Consider the following 21,429-nt stretch of genomic DNA (forward strand, 5'->3'; position numbering starts at 1 on the left):
CATCCAAATAAGGAATTGTACTAAAGCACGGCGTAAAGGCTGCTGCAGAGAGCTGACAAGAAGGAGGGACCTATACATGTTGTCGTGGGTAATCATTCAATAGTATAGAAAATGTTGTGTGTCTGACTGTGTGTGCGTGCGTGTGTGTGTCTGTGTGCGCCACACAGAAAGAGAAAGCAGATGGGGACAGTTTACTGGCTGCATATTGTGTACAGTTTGTCAACAGGCTGACTAAATAGACTCAGACATGGCCAGAGGAAATGTGTTTGCTGTGACATTCCACTGTATGGTGGAAGAAGACACACACCGTCAACAACATGACATGACAGACAGAGAGAAAGAGGAGGAGGGTGCAGAGCAACAGCTCCCTCACATAAATTTAATTTCTTTACCGTATATTTATGCAAAATAACAGCTTTTCATTTAAATATAAAACATAATTTCCTGTGCTGAACTCAACCACCAATTTCCCCATAGTGGGACGAATGAAGGAATCTTATATATTTTAATCCCATACTCTCAGGAAGTTAAAGTAAGTAAAAGCAGAAATACCACAATATAAGAACACTCTATTACAAGTCAAATTATTTCATGCAAAAATCAAAACGTTCTTAAAGCATTAATTATGCAGTACAATGCCCCCTGTCTGTTATATATATACATTACATGGTTTGATTATGGATCTTTTACAATGTCAGCAGCATTGTAACGTAGCTGCTTAACAGGGAGCTTCCACTTTCTGTACAGTTGAATTGTATAACCTGCAACTGTGCATCAGGCATGTGATGTTTTAATTTAGTTTTTAATATCAAATAAATGATGTGGAGTTAAGGGTAAAATATTTGAATGTGAGATCCTGTCCAGTATCAAATTCAAGTATTCAGCTAAAGTGGTCCCACTGCTTAAAGACTAGTTAAACACTATAGTTACATGACTAAAAGTACTTACAGGCCACAAACATAATTAATGTTTTTATATTTATGCATGAGGTTTTTGGGAATAATCAAAATTGGATTAATACTATATTTATAAAGCCTTTAAAATGTTTCACCAAAGCACTGGGCCTACATCTTAGACAAATAACATCAATGCATAAGATGAAATAAACCTGGTTAATGTCCAGCCAAACATTTCTGTGTGTTTGCGGATCTAAAATTAGTGCAGGACTGTTTATTCACTACATACAGAACAGTAGCAGGCCTGTGTGGATGTCCAGCTCTTTTTTTCTGGATATAATGAGTTGATAACCTTATTACTAATAGATATTTAAGAGGAGGGGTCCACACATGTTTTCAGGGGTTAACTGTTAGGGTCAGCTGTGGGCTAAATAAAACGCTTGTCACTGTGTCAACAAGGCCACCAATGACCGAGGAATGCGCCTCCTCATCGCAGCTCTCCCCTGGGGGTAAAGGAGAAGGAGGAGGAGGAGGGGACATCTCAGCCGGGACTTTCCTCTTTGCCCCACAGAGGGAAAAAAAGTTGAATCACCGGGCACAGAGCCGGCGATGTTCCCCGGCGCAGTGCCGCCACGGTGGAGGTAGTATGCGGACCTGTGCGCGGTGGAGGGGCCGCGGCGGCAGCCTCCTCCTCCGGCTCCACTGCTGGATCCCGCTCCTGCTCCTGACGCCGCCGGTTCTCGTCGCGCTGCAACTCCTCGTCGTCGGGCCGCGGTTACCTCCAGCCGCCGGGGCCGGGCCGGAGGAGCAGGAGGGCGCTGTCGCCTTCTCGGTCATTAGCATCGAACCGGAGAGGAGTAACCCGTCCCTCCGCCGGGGAATCCCGTCCTCCTCCTCCCGCAGACCGGGTCCGGAGGAAGAGGAAGAGGAGGTGGAAGATGGAGAGAGGGGGGAGGGAGCACGAGCCTATGAGGATGAGAACGAGATACACCAGGTAAGTTCAGCACGAGAGCAAAGTAAAAAAAATATAATTATAATTATAAGAACAGATGTTGATGACTGATTTTTATAATTGTGTCACGTACATTTGTGTCCAGCCTAAAACAGGCGTATAAGACACTTATAGTTGTAACAAGAAAGAAAGAAACCAGAGTACTGAAAATATTCTGTCATCAGTGGACCATGAACATGTCTGGATTTTAAACACATTACATTTGTAGATACTCATCATAATAAGGACAAAGCAGAATAAAATGTGATTCATTCTCACATATCGCTTATTTCACACAATTCACCTGGATGTTTTTAAATCGACCGGCTTCCAGGGCCAGAGTTGGGATTCTTGTTCTCAGCTGTGCAACTTAGGGCCTTTGACTCTTCTATAAGTTTGCTGTTTAACATAAGATTTAGTGCCAGATTTTAATATATGTTTGTAGTTTTGGTTTTAACACGATATCTTTTAATACTTTTTCTTGAAATGTAGCAAGTAACTTTCTGCTAATTGTGTTCAAGTTGCATTAATACAACAGCTTTTATTTATTGAATTACATATAGACTTTTGGAGGAAATTATACTTTTCCATGCACCTTCAGTATTTACATAGTCATTCACTCACTTACTAAGTTAATTCAATTCAATACCCATACATATTCCATTTATCAGTGAGAAGGAGACAGATCGATGGTTAAGCCCATTAAACGTGCTCAGCTGGAGAGATCCAGATGTGAACAGATGCTGTGGTTTCCTCTGTCGCTGTGTTCAGTATGTGGGGTCAGTTTGTGCACACGCGGCCCTGTGAGTTATTACAGACATGATGGAACAGGTGAGCGCAGCACTGACCCCAAATCAGAGAGCGGCGACAGCTGTTCTCTCTCTTTGCCCCTCAGTCACACGTAGAGCTCCAGCCTTCACCTGTGCATGTGTGTGTGTGTGTGTGTGTGTTTGTGTGGGGTGGGTGCGTCTGTCCCCTCTTTACCTCACACTCCTTCCCCTCACCCCCCTCTATCTCTGTCTTTAATTCTCCTTTTTCTCTCACTGTCTCTTTTTCGGCCCAAGGCTAAACTCTCTGACTCATTCTGTGAATCATCAACCCCCCCCCCACTACACCTCCTCCCTATGAGGGTTGCCATGGTGACCGCAGGGTTCAGCATGAGTCTGGTGGTGGGGTGGGGGCTTTCTTTTGGCACTGTGTGAGTTTTTACGTTACAGTGCCCCCAGGCAAACATCTTATACCAGCAGGACTGAGGTCAGGGCCTGTGACCTGCGCCTCCTCAGCACATATACCTGGAGCAGAGGGTGGGGGGGGGGGGGGGGCAGACACACTCACACTCATTACTGGAATTCTCAGGCTGGGTATAATTACTATTATTCAACACCCGCCCCCCCACCTCCACATTACCATGAATATCAATATATTGATATGTATGTCCGTATGTTGCCAGGTTGGATCCAGAGCACTGGAGGTGCAACCGTGGGCGGACAACAAGCCGTCATTCACGGCAGAGCTCAGTCGTCTCATCACATACATCAACCAGCCACAGGTAGGTTACAAATAATGTTACATTAAACGTACACTACTGTCAAATAAAAACATCTTATCCTCTTAAAGGGTAAGGATTGAAAATGTGCGAAGTGATTAATGCCCTTTAAAGGCCCCCAACACAATTTAGATACTGATACATTTTTTTTCCAATGTATATGACACATGATAACTTTGTGATATTGTTCCCAAAAAAATTTTTTTTTAAATTACTTTGCAAAGTTATAAAGGAATTAGATATTACATATATTTAAAGGTCCCCATTTTGTCGACTTCTGACCCTTAAATCAAAGATATAATTTGTTTCTTTTTATTTTACCATATCGGACCGAGACACAGACACTGGTGCTGACCTCCGTCATGGCAGCAACATTCATAGAATCACTTCCTCTTTGGCAAGTTGTCTATAAAATAAAAACACAATATTAGTGGGTTTTTTCCCCGATGCAATCCTTTATATTGAATTACAGAGATTTTATTTAGAGAAATTGTCAATGCTTAACAGACCTTTGAAATAGCTGTCATGCAATATATGGAAATGTAACAGCAGTTCAATAAATCATTTGAACTTATATAAAAAACACTCATGTGAACAGTCATAAAGGAAAATTCAGTTTAAATTTTATACAAAACATTGGCTATAAAATCTCCATTGCAGATAAACCAGGTTGGATGAGCACAAAGTTTTGTAACTTCACTCTGCACTTTTCACTGTTTATAAAAAGCTTCAGCACACAAACGTCCAGCACACAAACAAAGAAAAAGTGACAGTACATTGTAGAACTGTTTTAGGAGGACTCACTAATGACAGGGTATAATAATGAAGTAGCTCTGAGCCTAGCCTTAGGATAGTCCAAGAAAACATACAGGTTTAGAACAGACACTGCACCACAAAAGAAAAAAGAGTAATGAACTTTGTTTTGAGTAGCAACTTTTTTCTCTTTTTCTATTCCGTCTTTCCAATCATCTTGTGACCCCTCAGATTCATCATGTGACCCCATGGGAGGGTCCTGATCCTGACACTATCAGTGGTCTAATATAATGGGCTCTGCTCAAAGGTCTCAGGTTCTACTCTAACTCATAAGGGACGTACGTGCTGTAGCCAGGAGTTACAGCTTGCCAAGATGCTAATCAATAACTTTTTCTACTACTAGTTCTTCTGCACTCCACTTTTCCTACTTGAGCAACTGCAGACTTGCAGTGTGGGGGTTAACATAGCAGTAATATGATCAGTCAGGCACTGTCAATATGCGTGCGGCAGAATTCTGCCAAATCTGGAGCCAGTAAAGCCTTTCAGTTCCAGACTGGAAACTCCCAAACAAGAGTTAAGACTTGTGTCACACCAAGTGCTGAGGAACTGGGAGGGAGAATGATATATCCACTGATAAAACCTAGTATACTGTGTGGATTTTGTTTTTTCCTCTGAATATAGAATACCTGCCACACACACACACACACACACACACACACACACACACACACACACACACACACACACACACACACACACACACACACACACACACACACACACACACACACACACACACACACACACACACACACACAGTGATGGTCACTTGTTAGGAGCATTTAATACTCCATCTGAGCCGTTTTACTTCTTCAGGGCAGACTCAATGTTACAGTGACTCTCTATCTTACCGACTACCCAGGCCACCGTTAGCTGGTTAACATGGCAACTTCAGTAGACGCAAGGGAGGGATGGAAATAGAAATAAGACAAACATACCACTACAGGAGACAGCTTTTGGAGGATAAAGTAATTACATTTGATACGGAACTCCAAAACCCTAAAGGCCCTTAGAAGCATGATCTACTTTCGGAATTGTTCTTGCATATTTCACAGGACAAGCTTTCACACAACTTCTTCAACTTATTTGACCTCTCTTTCTCTGTCCATCCTCAGCTGAACTGCTCCAGGGTTTTATCTCCAGGTCAGGCTCAGGCCTCACAGCCCCCTGCGGCCTCACACCACTGGCTGCTGTGTGCTGAGGACTGGCTCCTTCCATTTGCACACAGACCATGTGTTGCATACTCCTTCAGGTGCGGCCATATGTTTGTACAGTATGTGCATGTGTCAGTGCATGTGCAGTGATGCTTATGCATTCACATTGCCTGCAAAGCTGGAACAAAAACTATGCAATGCATATTTAATCATGCATACAATAATCTTCAAACTGCCTCTGTGCTCCCCTGCCTCTCTGTCTATCTTTCTGTGTTTGTGTTTGTCTTTGTCTATCTAGTATGGATGGAAGAGATGCAGACTTTCTCAAGACTGTGTCTGGGCTCGGATGTGAGGTGCACAGGTTTGATCCCAGCAACTCCAATACAGCTAATGGTCACCTTAGCAACAGTTTGGCTAGTAACCACAGCGAAAGAGGTGTGGTCAGCCAGCACAAGATGTGGCTGGAGTGGCGTGCTCCAAGGAAGCGCAAGCGCAAGGCAAGAGTCAACCTGGGAAGTGTTTCACAAACACTGGCAGACATCATGGCAGCTCTCGGACATCACACTGTAAGACACAAACACATGCAAACACACACACACACACACACACACACACACACACACACACACACACACACACACACACACACACACACACACACAGCAATTTTGAGAAACAGTGCCAAACAAACATACCTTAAGAGTCTTTTCACCCCAACATACCCGGGAAGCTCTCTTACTTGTGTGTTCCCATGGCAACAGGGCTCTGCGCCATCCCTGGGTGCCATGGCAACTATTTCAATGAGTGGATCACACTGGCCCAGTTACATCCTGCAGCCACCAGAGGGAACTACATATCTATAGTTTGAGAATATGTTGCGTGAGAGAAAAGGGAGTCCTCCAATATTTCCATTTAAAAACATTTAATAATGATTGGCTATACTGCTTAACTATATGGAAATCAATAAGAATGGACGACATGAAAAATTAAACTGTATTCTTATAATTATAAATACTGACACTAACATGAATTGTTCTAAATATGGACAAAATATTCACAATATTTGCCATAACAATAGCAGTTGCCTGATATTTATAATCCTGCGGGACAATATTGCATTTTTATCTTCTTCAATATATTCTTGTTTCTTTCAAGGTTCACTTTATGTTCGCCGACCTGCTCAGCGCCGAGTGGCGAGTTTTCCAGAACTGGATTGAATCAGGAAGTCTGCAGAGTGTCCATCATCTGGTCGCCACAGTGCATCTGCAATGGGCAGGGTTTGAGGTGGGAGGAACCGATGAGGCGGTGCTGTGCTATTGGTTCAGCATCCTGCAGGGTCTCAGAGCTTCTGGCCTGAAGCTGGTCCACAGCTCTGCAGGAGATGGTCACAGCGTCCTGAAACGGACAGTGGGCGACGCTCACAGCTCTTACACACTCAGCTGGGTCAACACAAGACATTAACACATACACATATGAATGGGCACAGGTGTACACACGTGACTACACATGGTGCATGGCCTCAAAAGAGTTTCCTACAATGAACTTTCCCCCCCCTTTCATTTCAGGCTCACACATTTCTTAACATGACATCGCCCTCTTGTGGAGAGGAATGGACGTTTCTTTTTGTGACTCCACCCTTAGAGGGAGATACTGTTGTGTCTGTACATACACTGGCTAATTTGACCAAATATGGAGAAGAAGGAGGTTTTTATGATATAACTAGGCAACAGCATAGTGATGTAATAATTACAGATTTATTTCTGTCTGACGCGCACATTTTCATTTCTTTTTTTTCCTCGTTATTTTTATGAATTTGAACCATAGATATTTTGATGATGTAATATTTTATGAATATCATCTTCATACTATTATTATTCAGTGCAATCCCTTTTGCAGTATTTGGCTCCAGCAGTGGTTTGAACATAGATTGTATGCATCTCTGTAGGCCTTTGAAAGCTTTTATATGTGCAATAATTGTTTACATTGAAGAGAGGCTTCGGTTATATTAAGACTGATTGTCCCTGCTGTAAAACATATAGAAATTCTTTTATGAACTGATGTATTTTTTGCACTGTACTGTACAACAAAGAAGATAATGTGTCACGAATGTGCTTTTATACCGCAGTAAAAACCCAAAATAAATCCAGAAAGCCTTAATAAAACTTGTCTGTCTCTCCTTGGATAACACTGATCAGCTCCAGTAATAACCGGTTGTAATTCCATAATGAGGTTGGTTATATTTCTGACTATGTAGTAAATGTTTTAACAATCTTTGATATGTAATTTATTTGAAAAGAAAATTAGCCAATTAAATGAATTTCTTTGGGATACACATTTTACCTACATGGAAACCAAGCCAAATCATCCTCACGATGTCCTGCCAATGCATTTGTCCCATCCCTTCTCTGGATTAGAAGACATCCTTTATTCACAAGCACATATATCTTCTTCTCATATTTGGTAAAAAGGAGATTTTGAAGAAAAACATATGGAGCTACACTATAAGTTGACTCAATAAAGAGATTTCTTCTCTTCTCCCAGTGTTTCTCCAGATGAATGCCTCATTAAAAGGTTTCATACACGCAAACAGCCAACATCAATATCTTTTTTTAATCTTCCAAACGAACATTATGCAGTTCACAATAAAAAGGACAGTATAGAAAACAAAATAAATCACTTTTTCAACATCTTTAAAGACAGAGTTGCTTTTCCTCTCCTGAATTAATGCACGGTTCAGTTTCCACAGTCTAAGGTAAAATAACTGATCTCAGTTTGGAGACACAGAGGTCTTTGCTGTTACAAGTAATGAATTCATATAATAGTTAGATCTGTCTCATATAGAAGAAGAATACAAATATTTACAGACATCTACTAGAGGAGGGGGCTCAACAGATGTGAGTACATGCATAAAATTATGATTTATGAGTCAAGTAAACCTTAAATGTATACATGCATGTAATTTTAAGGTAATGCTAGTTTGGTTATTTATTACAATATTTGTGTTTTACCTTAAAAGTATTTGTACAAATCAAATAAGTGGCTGCAAAAGGTGATGTTTTCACTAGTGTGTTTCATCTTAATTGTACGAATTGTTGTTTTCTTTACCTTAGAATGGGCCCTTTATATTAAAATAATTCATATTTACATTAGGAGTTGGTCCTCTCTACGGAGGCCGCCGTGTTTTTTACAGTAGCCAAAACTGGATAAACTAAACACCTTTTGCGTTTTTTATGACAACTGAAGGTGACCACAGATTCTCATTCATTTTTGGAAGGGGAGCGTGAGGTGAGGGTCGTTCAGCTGCAACATGACACTTCACCACTAGATGTCACTAAATTCTACACACTGAACCTTTAATTGCAATCATATTACAACATCCAATCAAACAATGACTCATAAATGATTTGTCACAGGACCATTTAGATTTGATGGCTCTTGGATGGTTTACACTTTGTTGGATGAAGGCTGGATTCTCCTCACATAGACCCTCGGGTACCTGTAGTTTACCTGACACTTCACATATAGCTCCTTTACCGCCTCGGTGTTTTCCTCCCGTTCCTATGGTCGATGCCAGTCATTCCTCGGACTCGCTCCAACTCGCTGGAGCGGACGCTGGAATGCGCCGCGTGCCTCCGCCCTCCGCTACGCAAACTGCGCACAGATGTTCGGCCCCAGCGGACAGGGTGGAGTTGCGCTCTTTACGTTGAGGTCTCAACATCCTGCACTCGGCAGAAATCACACGACGGGCGCGGCGGCCAATCGGCGTCGAGGAGCTCAGCCTCGCGGCCAATCAGAAGTTCGCGATCCCGGGACTCGTCGTGGGATCCGAGTCCGCTCCTCCGCAGACTGACGCGCTCTACGTTTCCTGAGCAAACCTCGACACAGGAGAAGAAACGGAGTGAATAGAGAAGACTCGGTTGTTCCCTCTGGTCGGTAAGTAACGGGCGAGGACTCCGTGTTGTGTCCATTACGTAAAGAAGGTCGTTGCACTTTGAAGAAATCGGTTCCTTCGAGGTTTGAAGCGCCGACAAGTTACTTCCTGCTCCGACCAGGCCGAGATCCCAAGTTACATTTAGCCCTCAGCTAATGTTGTTGTAAAAAAAGTGTCGCGTTTACGAGTTGCTTTATCCACCTTTAGTTACTTATTAAGAATGAAGCGAACCGCGTATTAACCATATCAAACTGCTAGTTAGTGAAACCACGCGAACCCGGGCTTGTCAGTGTGACAGAGAGCTGTCTCTACGTCACACAACTCAAACAGCACGGAGCTGTGTTTGAGCTGGATACGACCGTGACAAGCTTTTACTCACGAAGAAGAACGTGACAGTTACAGTATGCCCCACATTTTAAATACTCATAACAATGTGGCTCAGCCAGGGAGAAGAACCGGTGTGTGTGTGTGTGTGTGTGTGTGTGTGTGTGTGTGTGTGTGTGTGTGTGTGTGTGTGTGTGTGTGTGTGTGTGTGTGTGTGTGTGTGTGTGTGCCGTGATTTCGCTGTTCTCAGAAGACCCTGCGTCAACATGAACAACTTATAATTAGGAAACCGAAATAGGGAATAGGAAGCAGCACAGGGTAATACTTAAAGTTTCAGTGACCTACACTGTGTCTGATCACACTGTGTCTGATCACCTACCAGCACCTCAACCGATCCCATGTGTTACTGTAGTTCCTGCTTTTATCACAGAGCTGAAGATCACACTCTGTCTGTGATTAGTCCAGTATATATACTCTGTAGTTTGTATCCCTCTATTCTATCAATGCCTATTCCAGTTTCGTTCACATGAGCCGTGTGTATTTTCAGATGTGCACTGCTGAGTGGAGAAAAAGCTCCAGTTTTGCTTCCGCTTTACTTCTGTCTGGCTCAGTGTTTATTTACACACGCATGTCTTGTGTGTCACGTGACAATGATTATTTGTACAAGTAAAGTCAAAGTTTTTGGATTACATTTTCAAGATAGTTTATCTATACAGCATATTTAAAACAACCATCCTTATCCAAAGTGCTGAACAGGCTTAAAATGAAAATAAAAGAATACAAATATCTATTTATTATTACATTACAACCAAACAAATTTCCCCATTTCAAAAAATACTGCCCTGCAAGGTAACAAAACTAAAAAGTAAAAACAATAACAGACCATTAAAGCCAAACAGATTTTAATCAACTCTGCAATCCTGTAAAGTATGAACAAGAATTCTGACATGGTTTAGACTTATATTCAGTTGCAATTCTTAAGCATAAAATGTTTCAAAACAACAACACTCAAGTAAAGTGTGGCCATAAACCAATGAAAGACTCAATGTAATGTCCCAAAGCACAGGTACGTTTTTAAGAATCAACTTGAATTGCACTCAATAGTGTTCAAGGCCCAACAGTCCTCTTAAAGTAAAAAAGGCCATATAGCTAAGGCCAGCAGCTGAAAAAAAGCCTACACCCCTGTGAAACCACGTTTCAATCCACTAGGTCTATACTTTTAGTTGGAGCAGCACAATATTATTTAATATGTGATCTTTTTTTCATCTTTTCATCAAGATTTACACATAATTACAAAGAAATGCTCTATCTGGCAATGTAAAAGAAAGTGGGGAAAAAAGTCCTGGATCTGCCCCCTGATCCAGATCTCCATCAAAATGTAATGGATTCTTTCCTGATCCCATCCTACCACCAAGCTTTGTGGAAATCTGTCCGGTACAAACCAACACAGCTGAGAACAAACTCCTCGGCGAAATTATTTGTAAATTGTTTAAGCACCAGACTCATTAGTGTGACAGATGCATCTAAAACATCTTCACGTCAATGCCTCAGTGCTGGTGTACAGTCACAATGTTCCTATAACTTTGTCTCCACTGACCTTTCTTCTCTTTCCCTTCAGGGTTTGGGGCCCCCCCCACCCACCACACCCCGCCATGCCTTTGGTGACGAGGAATATAGAGCCGCGGCATGTGTGTCGCCAGACCATCCCTACGAAAATTCGCAGCGAGCTGGAATGTGTCACCAATATCAGCCTGGCCAACATCATCCGCCAGCTCGGCAGCCTCAGTGAGTGTGTGCTGTGTGTCTAGATTTACTCTAATGTACTCGTGAATTATAAGTATGCATCTACTGTGCATGTGTGGGACAAATGCATAAATCTGCAAATTATAAATGCTTGTGTCGATGTGTTTGCAGGTAAGTATGCAGAGGATGTGTTCGGGGAGCTGTTCGTGCAGGCTGGAGCATTTGCCATCAGAGTAAATACACTAGGAGAAAGAGTGGATCGTCTGCAGGTCAAAGTCACACAGCTGGACCCCAAAGAGGAGGAGGGTAGGCACTCCCTCATGATACTGTTACTGTGGTTTGAATAAACTTTTAAATTTAGCATAATAAATATTCAGTAATATTTGTCTTTCTGTCTGTTTCTCTCAGTCTCTCTCCAGGCCATCACCACCCGTAAGGCGTTCCGTAGCAGCGTGACCCAGGATCAGCAGCTGTTCACCAGACCGTCTCTGCCAATGCCGGTCCAAGACACCTACTCGACCTGTGATCCACCTCCACCGCTCAACTACCTCAGCAGCTACCGGTAGGACCTGGCAGACACAAATACAAACTCAGGGCTCATATTCATATTCATGCAAGGAATGGAAAGGAACACGTGATTTCACTTGTGCTCACATGGAATCATATTCAAGATGTATTATGGCAGAAGTGGCATTATTGAAACCCTCTTCTCTGATGCATATGCATTCAAAGGTCATCAAACAAAGGCTTATGTGTTGTGTCTTGTTGAGGCAAAGTCTTCAATTAAAGCCAGAATGGACTAATCCAGTATGACAACATATGTGATTTATCAGAGATGGTCCGATCTGAAACCAGGGCATTTAAAAAACACTTAAACACTTAAACAACAACACTTATATAAGGTATGTTAATAGCTTTATGCTACTAACCCTGTAAGTGATAATTGTTATTGTTGTATGGCCTGGCTCAGGTTAAACTCTTTGAAAAACATACAGAGATTATTTTTTTTGTTTGACTGCCATAACAGAAAAAGAACACAAATAAACTGATCTAGGAACACTTACTTATTTCAAATAGCTGCCAACTAAAGTCTTGCATGTGGTTCACATTGCCGTTTTACTCGTAGGACTTTCCAGCTTAAAAAAGTGTCAGCAAAATAGCTGACACTTTTTAAACTAGCTCTAGCCAACATGACACTACTGGAAATCACTTCTTCTTTGCTGCTCTAAAAACAGTACTTGCTGGTGGCAGTAGAGCACAACTGCTGTTTTCTGTGATCTCTGGAAAAAAGAAAATTGCAGTTTTATCTGGGTGGAACTAATATTCTTAAAAAACGTGTTATCGGACACATAGATTTAACAACTATATAATATAATATAATATAATATAATATAGAAAACATATCTATTATCTATGTGGTGAAGCACATTTTTTTAGTTAAATGCAAATGGGTCTGGATCATTTGTTTTAAATGTAACTCTGGCTCTAATTGTAAGTATATTGAAACAAATATATTGAATCAAAGCAGCAGTGAAGACATACTGTGGCGAAAACAAGACTGTCAGCATGTGAGATCCCGGATATAAATTATGCAAAAACCATGACATTACATGAAAAGTATGGTTAACAAGAAACCAGAACAGCAGGAGGTTATGGTGGTGGAGGGTGAAGTCTGTATAACCACTGCAGTGACAGAGTTTGCTCAATTATATTTTAAAGACTCCATGTGATTAGTTTGAATGTGTACTTGGTTGTAATTTGACAAAGGGTGTTGGTGTTACAAAGCAATTTTTTTTTTTTTGTAAGTCTTTAAAGCTGAGCTGAAAGGGGAAGTATTATACTTCTTAATACACATAAGGCAGATAATGATCTGTCCTCAGACGCTCTATGACATAATGTCTGTGCACAAAGATAACATGAAGTGTAACTGACACACATATGTATTTATAATGGTTGTCTACAGGGACGATGGGAAAGAGGCCCTGAAGTTTTACACAGATCCTTCGTACTTCTTTGACCTGTGGAAGGAGAAGATGCTGCAGGACACCAAGGACATCATGAAGGAGAAACGCAAGCACAGAGTGAGACGCATTCACATGTTCATAAACTATAGAAACGAGTTAAAACAGCTCAATCAAATAAAAAGCGTTTGGATTCTATTCTCATTATTCTCATCTTATTTATTTTCCTCTCTCTGAGTAGAAGGAGAAAAAAGACCACCTGAACCAACGGACTCTCAACCCTCGCAAGATCAAGACCCGGAAGGATGAGTGGGAACGTCGCAAGATGGGAGAGGAGTTTATGGTGCCAAAGAATGATTTGATGTGAGTTGAGAGATTGATTGCAGGTTTATGGGGCTGTTTACTGGTGCAGAGTTGTGGTAGTCCACAGACCCGAGAGGCTTTTCAGTGCATTTCAGCAATAACCAGAAATTAATGACTTTATGAATTCCGTATTTCTTCCTCCAGTTAACACAGTAAAAGCACAGAACTCCACTCTCCCCTTGCTTATCAGCTAATCTGTACACAGTGATATGGGTGGTATGTCCTGTCCTGAAACATTCTCAGGGGATAGGGTGTAGATCTGGCTGGCACTGGTAAACTGCAGTAAACAAATTTGTGAGTCATACAAAGGCCTACTCTTGATTCCATTTTATATTCTTGGATGTGACATATAGTGATCGGTGAGGAAATTGAAATATGCTCAAACGTGTAAACTTTTCTGCTTTAAATGATTTATTCTACATTTCTCTGCTTTTATGAGCCAGTGTTTAACCTGCTTTAATAGTGATGTAATTTTCTGGCTTGCATTTAACTCTTGATGAGGAAAAACATTAATTTGAAGGACAAGCTGTTATCCTACTGCTGTGTAAGTTACTGCACTTTATGTGCTTGTTATTTTTAATAGCTGTGTGAACCAGTCACCAGAAGTGTCAGCTTCTTCAAACACACACGCGATACTTCCTCTTAAAATTGTTCCAATGTGAATGCTGCTGAGGAAACAGCACATGACCCACAGCTGCTAATTAAGGTTGTAAATGCCAAGTAATGTTTCTCACGGTTCATGTGCGGCCGTGTTTAAGAGAAGACGGATGGGATGCTTTTATTCAAGGCAGATAGTGATGTCTTGAATTTGTTTTAAGGAATTCCACTGAGGGCCTGAATGGCAGTATTGGATCCGGAGAAGGCTTCACGTCTGAAGGCCTCGAGCTGAGCTCCGGCTCCTACGCTTATGATCCCGGCTCCCCTCTCCCTGTGCCGGGCTCTGATGACTTCCTGCCTCCTCCACCTCCAGACATGGCGTAAGTAGCACCTTCCATATATAAGCCTCACACATGCGGCCAACGCACTGCGGCCCCTTCCAACGTGTGGTGAATATACTGCTGCACAGCACTCCCATACAAAGCCTCTCAAGGTTATATTTGTAGGCACAGAATGGATTAAACACGTCTGTAGTGAAAACTTTAAATGGCCCCTTTTATTTACAAACAAGATTGAAATAAAGTGGCATATTTTGCCATTTCATTTTCCCCTTCATCTCTAACCTCAGCTCTGTCCCTCACAGGTACAATGATGGACAGTACGGAGCACAGAACCAGAAGCGTGTCAGCGTGCTCAGTCCGAGCCACCCACCCCCAGCTCCCCCCATGGCCTCTTCCCCAGCCAACTCCCGCCCTAACCTTGCACCTCCCCCAGCACCTCCTCCCCCTCCTCCATCCTCCGGTTTTGGGGTCCCCCCGCCTCCCCCTGGCTTCGACACCCCGCCCTCCCCTCCTCCCTTCTCCTCGTCTTCCTCCGCCTATCCTTCCCCACCTGCTCCCCCTCCTCCCCCTGACATGTCTGCTGTTTCTCCTCCTCCTCCACCTCCTATGCCCATGGGTGGCGGTCCTCCACCGCCTCCTCCTCCTCCGCCTCCCCCTGGCCCTCCTCCTCCGTCCTTCACCAACTCTGCTCCCTCTGGGGGGACCCCCAGCTCTGCTCCCAAACCGCAGGCGGCAGAGGCAGCGGACGAGGCCGGTGGCTCTCGCACTAACCTGCTGCAGGCCATCCGACAAGGTAAAACGCAACAGGAAACAGATTAGTATATAACTGGTATTTACAGTCCTCACTGCTTATGTGCTGGATCAGAGTGAAACTGGGAACACAAGTAGGATAACTCAAAACGTTTTTCATGTGACACAAAGCTACAAGTTACTCTTCACATTAGAAGGTTTTATTAAATGAATAAAATCTACAATGAACTTTTAAATATTCTTTTGTATGACACAGTAAGTTTTACTACCTAAAAGAATAGCCCAAAACACACCCAGTCCATAGAGCAACTGGTGGCCAAAAGCTCAACTGGGTACATTTTATAAGTATATTTTGGTAATAACAATTTATTTTAATCAATAATTGAAGAGCGCGAAATGTCACCAACCTGCAAGCTCCCTGATTACCACATGATGTATTATAGTAATTAATATTATAATGTTTTTCCCTGGAAAGAGTTCACTTCTTTGATAATATTACACAGTAAATGTTGACCGGCCTGCACTCACCCTAAACTTCTGACTATAATCCCCTTTTAGGTTGCAATCTGCGGAAGGTGGAGGCACAACGGGAGCAGGAGAAGCGGGATCACTCTGGCAACGATGTGGCTGCCATCCTGTCCCGTCGTATCGCTGTGGAGTGCAGCGACAGCGAGGACGACTCTTCAGAGTTTGACGACGAGGAGTGGTCCGAATGATCGCCGTCCCTTTTCCCCTTCACTACCACCTCTCCTCGACATTAAACATCAGAAAAGCTTCATTCAAATTACATTCTAAAGTACCAGTGGGAACAGAGGTCAATGTTGTGTCTTAATGTGTGAGTGAGTGAGAGAGAGAGAGAGAGAGAGTTTAAAAGCGTGTCTGCACAGATTATGTACACGTGACCTTTTACTAATCACATTCCTTAGCTCCTTTATTACTGTTTATCCGAAATTATTTAAGCGATTCAAAGAAGCTAAATCTGAAGATGCGACTCGTGTCTGCGTGGTCGTGTTCCGGTTTGCCATCACTCTCACTGGATAACAGACCGCTGTTACCCAGTGAGATTGTTGTGTGATACGATGCATGTCTCCCTGCTGAGTCTGTGCACAAACACATCGCCTCCGCCCTTCTTCAGTATCTTTTAGAGTCAGGTGCCTGTTTGCTGCAAGCCAAGTGCCTGATTTTTATCTACCTTTAGTATATTATGGGTATGGATAATAGTGTGGGAGTACACACGTTCACACACAGGCAACCTCTTCTATATCCAGTATTTGTACTCAGTGGAAATACACAAGTTTTTAACGTCGAAACATTCTCACCCGTTCGTACATTGTTATATAGATGTAAAATTTGTATTCCATATTGAATCATATCTACTGAAGATAATGAATGCAATCGCTTTAAATCCCAATGTTTTTATTTCTTATCCTCTCTTTTATATTCTTTCTTTCCCTGTGGTTGTCATGGGAACAATTGACTGGTTTATGAGACACCGTTTGTAGCTTGTAAACAAATTCATGAATGAATTATTCAGCGTGATAGGGGGAAGTATCGGCTCATGTCAGACACCTGGGGTGTTCGCTGAGATCATCGTGCAGAACATAAGCAGACATTAGCAGAAACATCTTGATTCATTTTGTACTGCATATTGGCTGCGTTGTGTATTCCTCCCTGACGCTTTTATTAATTTTGACATTTTCCGGGGAAGAACTAAGTTCTGATGCTTTAATCACTGCGACCGTTTTGCCTTGTCCTGCTGCCTAATAGGTGTCCTTCTACTGCTGCATTTCAGTGTTTATCCACACTGGGCACTGGTCAGCTTCTCTAAAAAATTATGTTACAGCTGCCATAAATGAGTCGGATGTAGAAGTGACTGATGCGTAGTGTGGACTGTTTTCTAAGTGCCTTTTGTTTTAAGTCTGCCTGTGTTAAAGCACAATCACACAACATGCTTGGCCAAAGTTCTGCTTCTCCTGACTTAAATTTTCAAATGATTCTAGTTATTTCAATAAAGATAGTGTATTAACCTGATTGCTGATGTTTCTTCTTTCCTGGGAATGTTTGAATAGTGTGGACGCTGTGTTGTGTTAGATAAGAGGTTCCCCCAAGAATGTCAGGCTGTGTCCTCATGCTTTACCTATGACTCATCCCTGTCGGGGTTGGACACAGTGCTGACTGTGTGGAGAGCGTGGAAATAATACTATGGATAAAAGTTAAAAAGAAAAAGTTAGGAGGAGAGAAAAACCTCTAGTGATTAGGCAAGAGGGTGTTTTGTAGCCTCATAGCAAGGCTGCTTTGTAGATCTTAAAAACTGCACACAGAGTGATGGTAATAACATTGAAGATTGCTGGAGCTGCAAAATAATTTAGGATACAGGGATCGAGAGCAGTGGTCTGTGCCTAATTGAGTTAAAGAGGGAGAGAGACACACTAAAAGCTTCAGCAGCAGTGAAGAGAAGAGTTCTGACATCACACGGTAGGAAAAAAGCATATTTTTTATTCATTCGTATAAAATATTCATTCATTTCAAAAAAGGTTGTGCAACACGAACATATGGTCAGTACCTTTCAAAGTGCCTTTAACAGCATGTGCAAAATAGAATCTCAAAGATCCAGAACACCGTGTTTTCCAGATATTCAAGTAAATAAAAGTGGGCTTTGGATCTTATCTCATTACACTGTGATAGGCTTACATTTTAAAACCCATCCCTTATTTTGTCTTAAAGTGCCAATGATCATTAAATCCACTTTTATACGAGTGGGGTTATAAATACAAGACCCCTGTGATTGTTTCTTTTTGGGGGAGCTACAATTGACTGTGGATGAGGCACAAAGTACAGACAAGAAGACAGTACGTTTAATCTTTGTGGTAACAGCAGGGCTGTTCCATCATGTCTCTTTTCAGGACAGTCCAGTACATTCTGATCTGCAGGAGGACATCTGCTCTCAAAGAAGTGCCGGCTGTGTGTGTGGGAGTGTGTGGATCTGGATTACAGTCAATGCAGCAATGTGTGTATCTTGGCACACAAACAGTGATATGTCTCGCATAGATTGTGTGTCGGTCGGACACTGGCGAGGTTGTGCAGTCTACACATCCACTGGGTAGTGTATCTGTGCGTTGTGCTGGCATCTGTGTGGGCAGCAGGCCTGAAGCAGCACCTTGCGGATGTCTTTGTTTCTCAGACTGTAGAGGATGGGGTTCAGCAGGGAGCTGCCGGCTGCTGGCACCAAGGTGGCATAGGTGTACAGAGGGGGGCTGGAGGCGTCTCCCAGCAGCCCCCAGAGGGAGAAAGGCATCCAGCAGCCCACAAACACACTGAGCACCAGGATCAGCCGGGAGAAGCCCCGCCCACTGCTGTGATGGCTTGCATATGAGTGGTTGGCTGTCTGGAAGTGCCTCTGGGTGGCGATGGCGTGGGCGTGCCGCCTTGCCACGCGGCAGATCCCGGCGTACAGCTGCAGGGTGACCATGACAACCACCAGGAAGCCACCACACAGCAGCGACAGGTATGTCCGCGTTAGGGGTCGAGCCACAGAGCAGGAGTCCGGCTCTCCGAGACAGTGCCAGCCCATCGCAGGCCCCGCTCCGATCACACATGCGCCCAGCCACACCAGCAGCAGGAGGCCCGCGGCTCTGCGGCGGGACTGTCCCGATCCGTAGGTGAGGGCGTGGCTCAGAGACAGGTACCGGTCCAGGGCCACGCCCATCAGGCTGCAGAGCGAGGCGGTCAGCGACGTCACCAGCAGTCCCGAGGTCAGCAGCTCCGACCAATCACTGGGCTCCACACAGAAAACGAAGAGGAACTGGAGGACGAGGGCGACGCCGGCCAGGAGGTCCGCCAGCCCCAGGCTGATCAGCAGCAGGAACACGGGGGCGCGCAGGGACGGCGTGGCCAGGATGGTGGTGACGACGATGGCGTTCTCGGTGGCGATGAGAGTTCCGGAAATACACAGGGCCACGCCCCACACCGTGAGGGGCGGGACCTCGTATGAAGAAGGGCCATCCAGCTGGTCCACGGGGAGGAAGGGGTCAGCACCTGAGGACTCATCCCAGCCCAGGTCAGAGGCGTTCAGGATCATGGCTGGTCACACAAACACAACCTAACAGAGACAGGAGAGGAGAAACATGTCTGACATTAGCTCGGGTTTGGGTCATTACTGCGTCTCCATCAGATGTGGACCAGAGGATGTGAAGCTGCAGGAGGCCGGATGTGTCAGAGCAGAGGAGAACTGAATGAGATGATGAAGTACTCAAGATCTCATAGCATGAAGTGGTGTTTGTAATTGTCAGACCTCTTCCTCATTTGTGGTATTGCATTATTGCAGTTATTTCTAACAAAGGAATTAATAAAGATATTGATTTAGATTGTGAGTATTTGGAATAGATACACACAACAGGCTACAATCTCGACATCGGATAGGCCTCTTAGGATTGCAGCCTAACTCATTTTGTAAGGTCTCAGCCTTACGTAAAGTATCTAGGTCGTGATTTGGTATTGTACAGATAAAATTGAATGGAACCAATCTATAGCCTAAATCAATCTTGTTCCAAATAGTTTAATTCAAAAGAAAGAATGATTAAAAAGATTAAGTGCAGTAAAGAAAATATGCACTATAGAAATATAAAGAAATACAAATTTGGACAATGGAAAACAATGGAAAATACTAGAAATTGCACCTCTCATGGTTTCTTTAGGCCTTAAATATGTTCTTACATGACCACTTAGGGTCTAGTTTTTTTACACAGGAGCCCGCCTGTCTTTAAATGTCAGTGACGTCACCATACTGTATGGAAGTCTTCTTGCGGGAAGTCATGCAAAGTTAATCAATATGTCTGCCTAGTGGTAGCATTAAGGCACTAATGCTTTACGGGATTCAACACACAGCTTCTGTTTAGCACGTCACAGTCAATTTCGGGATCTTGCTGCCTCCTGCATCCAGACATTGTAAGAGTCTGTAAACATAACTCCCAGATGAATCTGAGGAGCCACAGCCTGAGATTCACGAAGAGACACAGTGTAAACCTGGTACAGATTCTACATGTACTGCTGCATATCTGCTGCACGGTTAATGAGAACACCATTAGGGCTACTTGAGGAATTTGCCTGTAACAAGGTTAAGATGCCTGAGCTCTGTGGCATGTCATCATCATGTTCTTCACTGGGATACATTTCAAGATGTGCTGCACACAGAGTGACAGTGATATGAAGAATGCTATTTTGAGATGATTTTGATTTACATGAAGGAGAGTCTTTCTTCCATCCTCCTCCCCCTCTGGCTTGAGGAGGTTCATCCCACCTCATGCACGGTGCGGGGGACCGTCTTGTATAACAGCTACAATTGCGGGTTCACTGCACCACAGAGGATGTCCCCAACACACGTGCATGCACACATGAACACGCACGCACCGCACAAAACCAAAATGCATATTGGATTATTCATCTTACCTTATTTATGCGTGATTGCTTTGGAGATGTTCTCTTATAAGATCCAATCCAAAAGATGGAGATGAGGTGATGCTGATGTCCGCTATTGTGATGCTCGGCACCGGTGTAAATAGAAGGACAGTCCCCGTGCTTGTGCCTCGCTCCGTCTCTCGCATCCCTTTTACTTCTTCTCCTCGTTCGTCAGTCCCTCCGGAGCGCCTATGGGAGGCAGAATGGTTGCTCTTGCGCGCGGACTCATCCACAAGAGAAGCTGTCTGACGTCAGCGACCGGGAGGCTCGACCAATCAGGGGGCCGGCGCTGAGGATGCGGGAGGTGGGGGTGGTGGGGCTGGGTGTATATGGAGTAATTTCATTCAGAAAAATGCGGCATCTCTGGCGCCCCTCCCACTGCGGCTCACTCCTGCTCGTTGTTTTTGGTATTAAATGACCAATAGACAGACCCCCACACACACACACACACACACACACACACACACACACACACACGCACAACTTCCAGCACACACACCCACACATATTCTCACAATACGACCCGGGGGCCTGTTTGGGTGGTTGAATGGGAGGATCGTGTGTC

At 43.6% G+C, this 21,429-nt stretch overlaps 3 protein-coding genes across 3 annotated transcripts; 2 read left to right on the plus strand and 1 right to left on the minus strand.

Moving 5' to 3' along the window:
* The first annotated feature begins 1,347 nt into the window (after positions 1-1,347).
* Positions 1,348-7,562, plus strand: LOC118125164 (probable methyltransferase-like protein 24). Its single transcript, XM_035183544.1, has 5 exons — positions 1,348-1,890; positions 3,338-3,436; positions 5,362-5,498; positions 5,699-5,966; positions 6,556-7,562. Exons 1-5 carry the CDS (start codon positions 1,363-1,365, stop codon positions 6,859-6,861), a joined length of 1,338 nt encoding a protein of 445 aa, XP_035039435.1. The 5' UTR covers positions 1,348-1,362; the 3' UTR covers positions 6,862-7,562.
* A 1,626-nt stretch (positions 7,563-9,188) lies between these two features.
* wasf2 (WASP family member 2) lies at positions 9,189-17,441 on the plus strand. Its single transcript, XM_035183438.2, has 9 exons — positions 9,189-9,333; positions 11,274-11,440; positions 11,570-11,704; positions 11,807-11,960; positions 13,362-13,479; positions 13,601-13,722; positions 14,541-14,699; positions 14,963-15,453; positions 15,969-17,441. Exons 2-9 carry the CDS (start codon positions 11,308-11,310, stop codon positions 16,124-16,126), a joined length of 1,470 nt encoding a protein of 489 aa, XP_035039329.2. The 5' UTR covers positions 9,189-9,333; positions 11,274-11,307; the 3' UTR covers positions 16,127-17,441.
* Positions 17,442-17,886: 445 nt separating this feature from the next.
* gpr3 (G protein-coupled receptor 3) lies at positions 17,887-21,085 on the minus strand. Its single transcript, XM_035183136.2, has 2 exons — positions 20,856-21,085; positions 17,887-19,509 (listed from the first exon to the last, which is right to left on the minus strand). Exon 2 carries the CDS (start codon positions 19,486-19,488, stop codon positions 18,496-18,498), a length of 993 nt encoding a protein of 330 aa, XP_035039027.1. The 5' UTR covers positions 19,489-19,509; positions 20,856-21,085; the 3' UTR covers positions 17,887-18,495.
* Positions 21,086-21,429: the final 344 nt, after the last annotated feature.

The sequence above is a fragment of the Hippoglossus stenolepis genome, chromosome 17, assembly GCF_022539355.2.
Source record: "Hippoglossus stenolepis isolate QCI-W04-F060 chromosome 17, HSTE1.2, whole genome shotgun sequence".
NCBI classification, from domain to species: Eukaryota; Metazoa; Chordata; class Actinopteri; order Pleuronectiformes; family Pleuronectidae; genus Hippoglossus; species Hippoglossus stenolepis.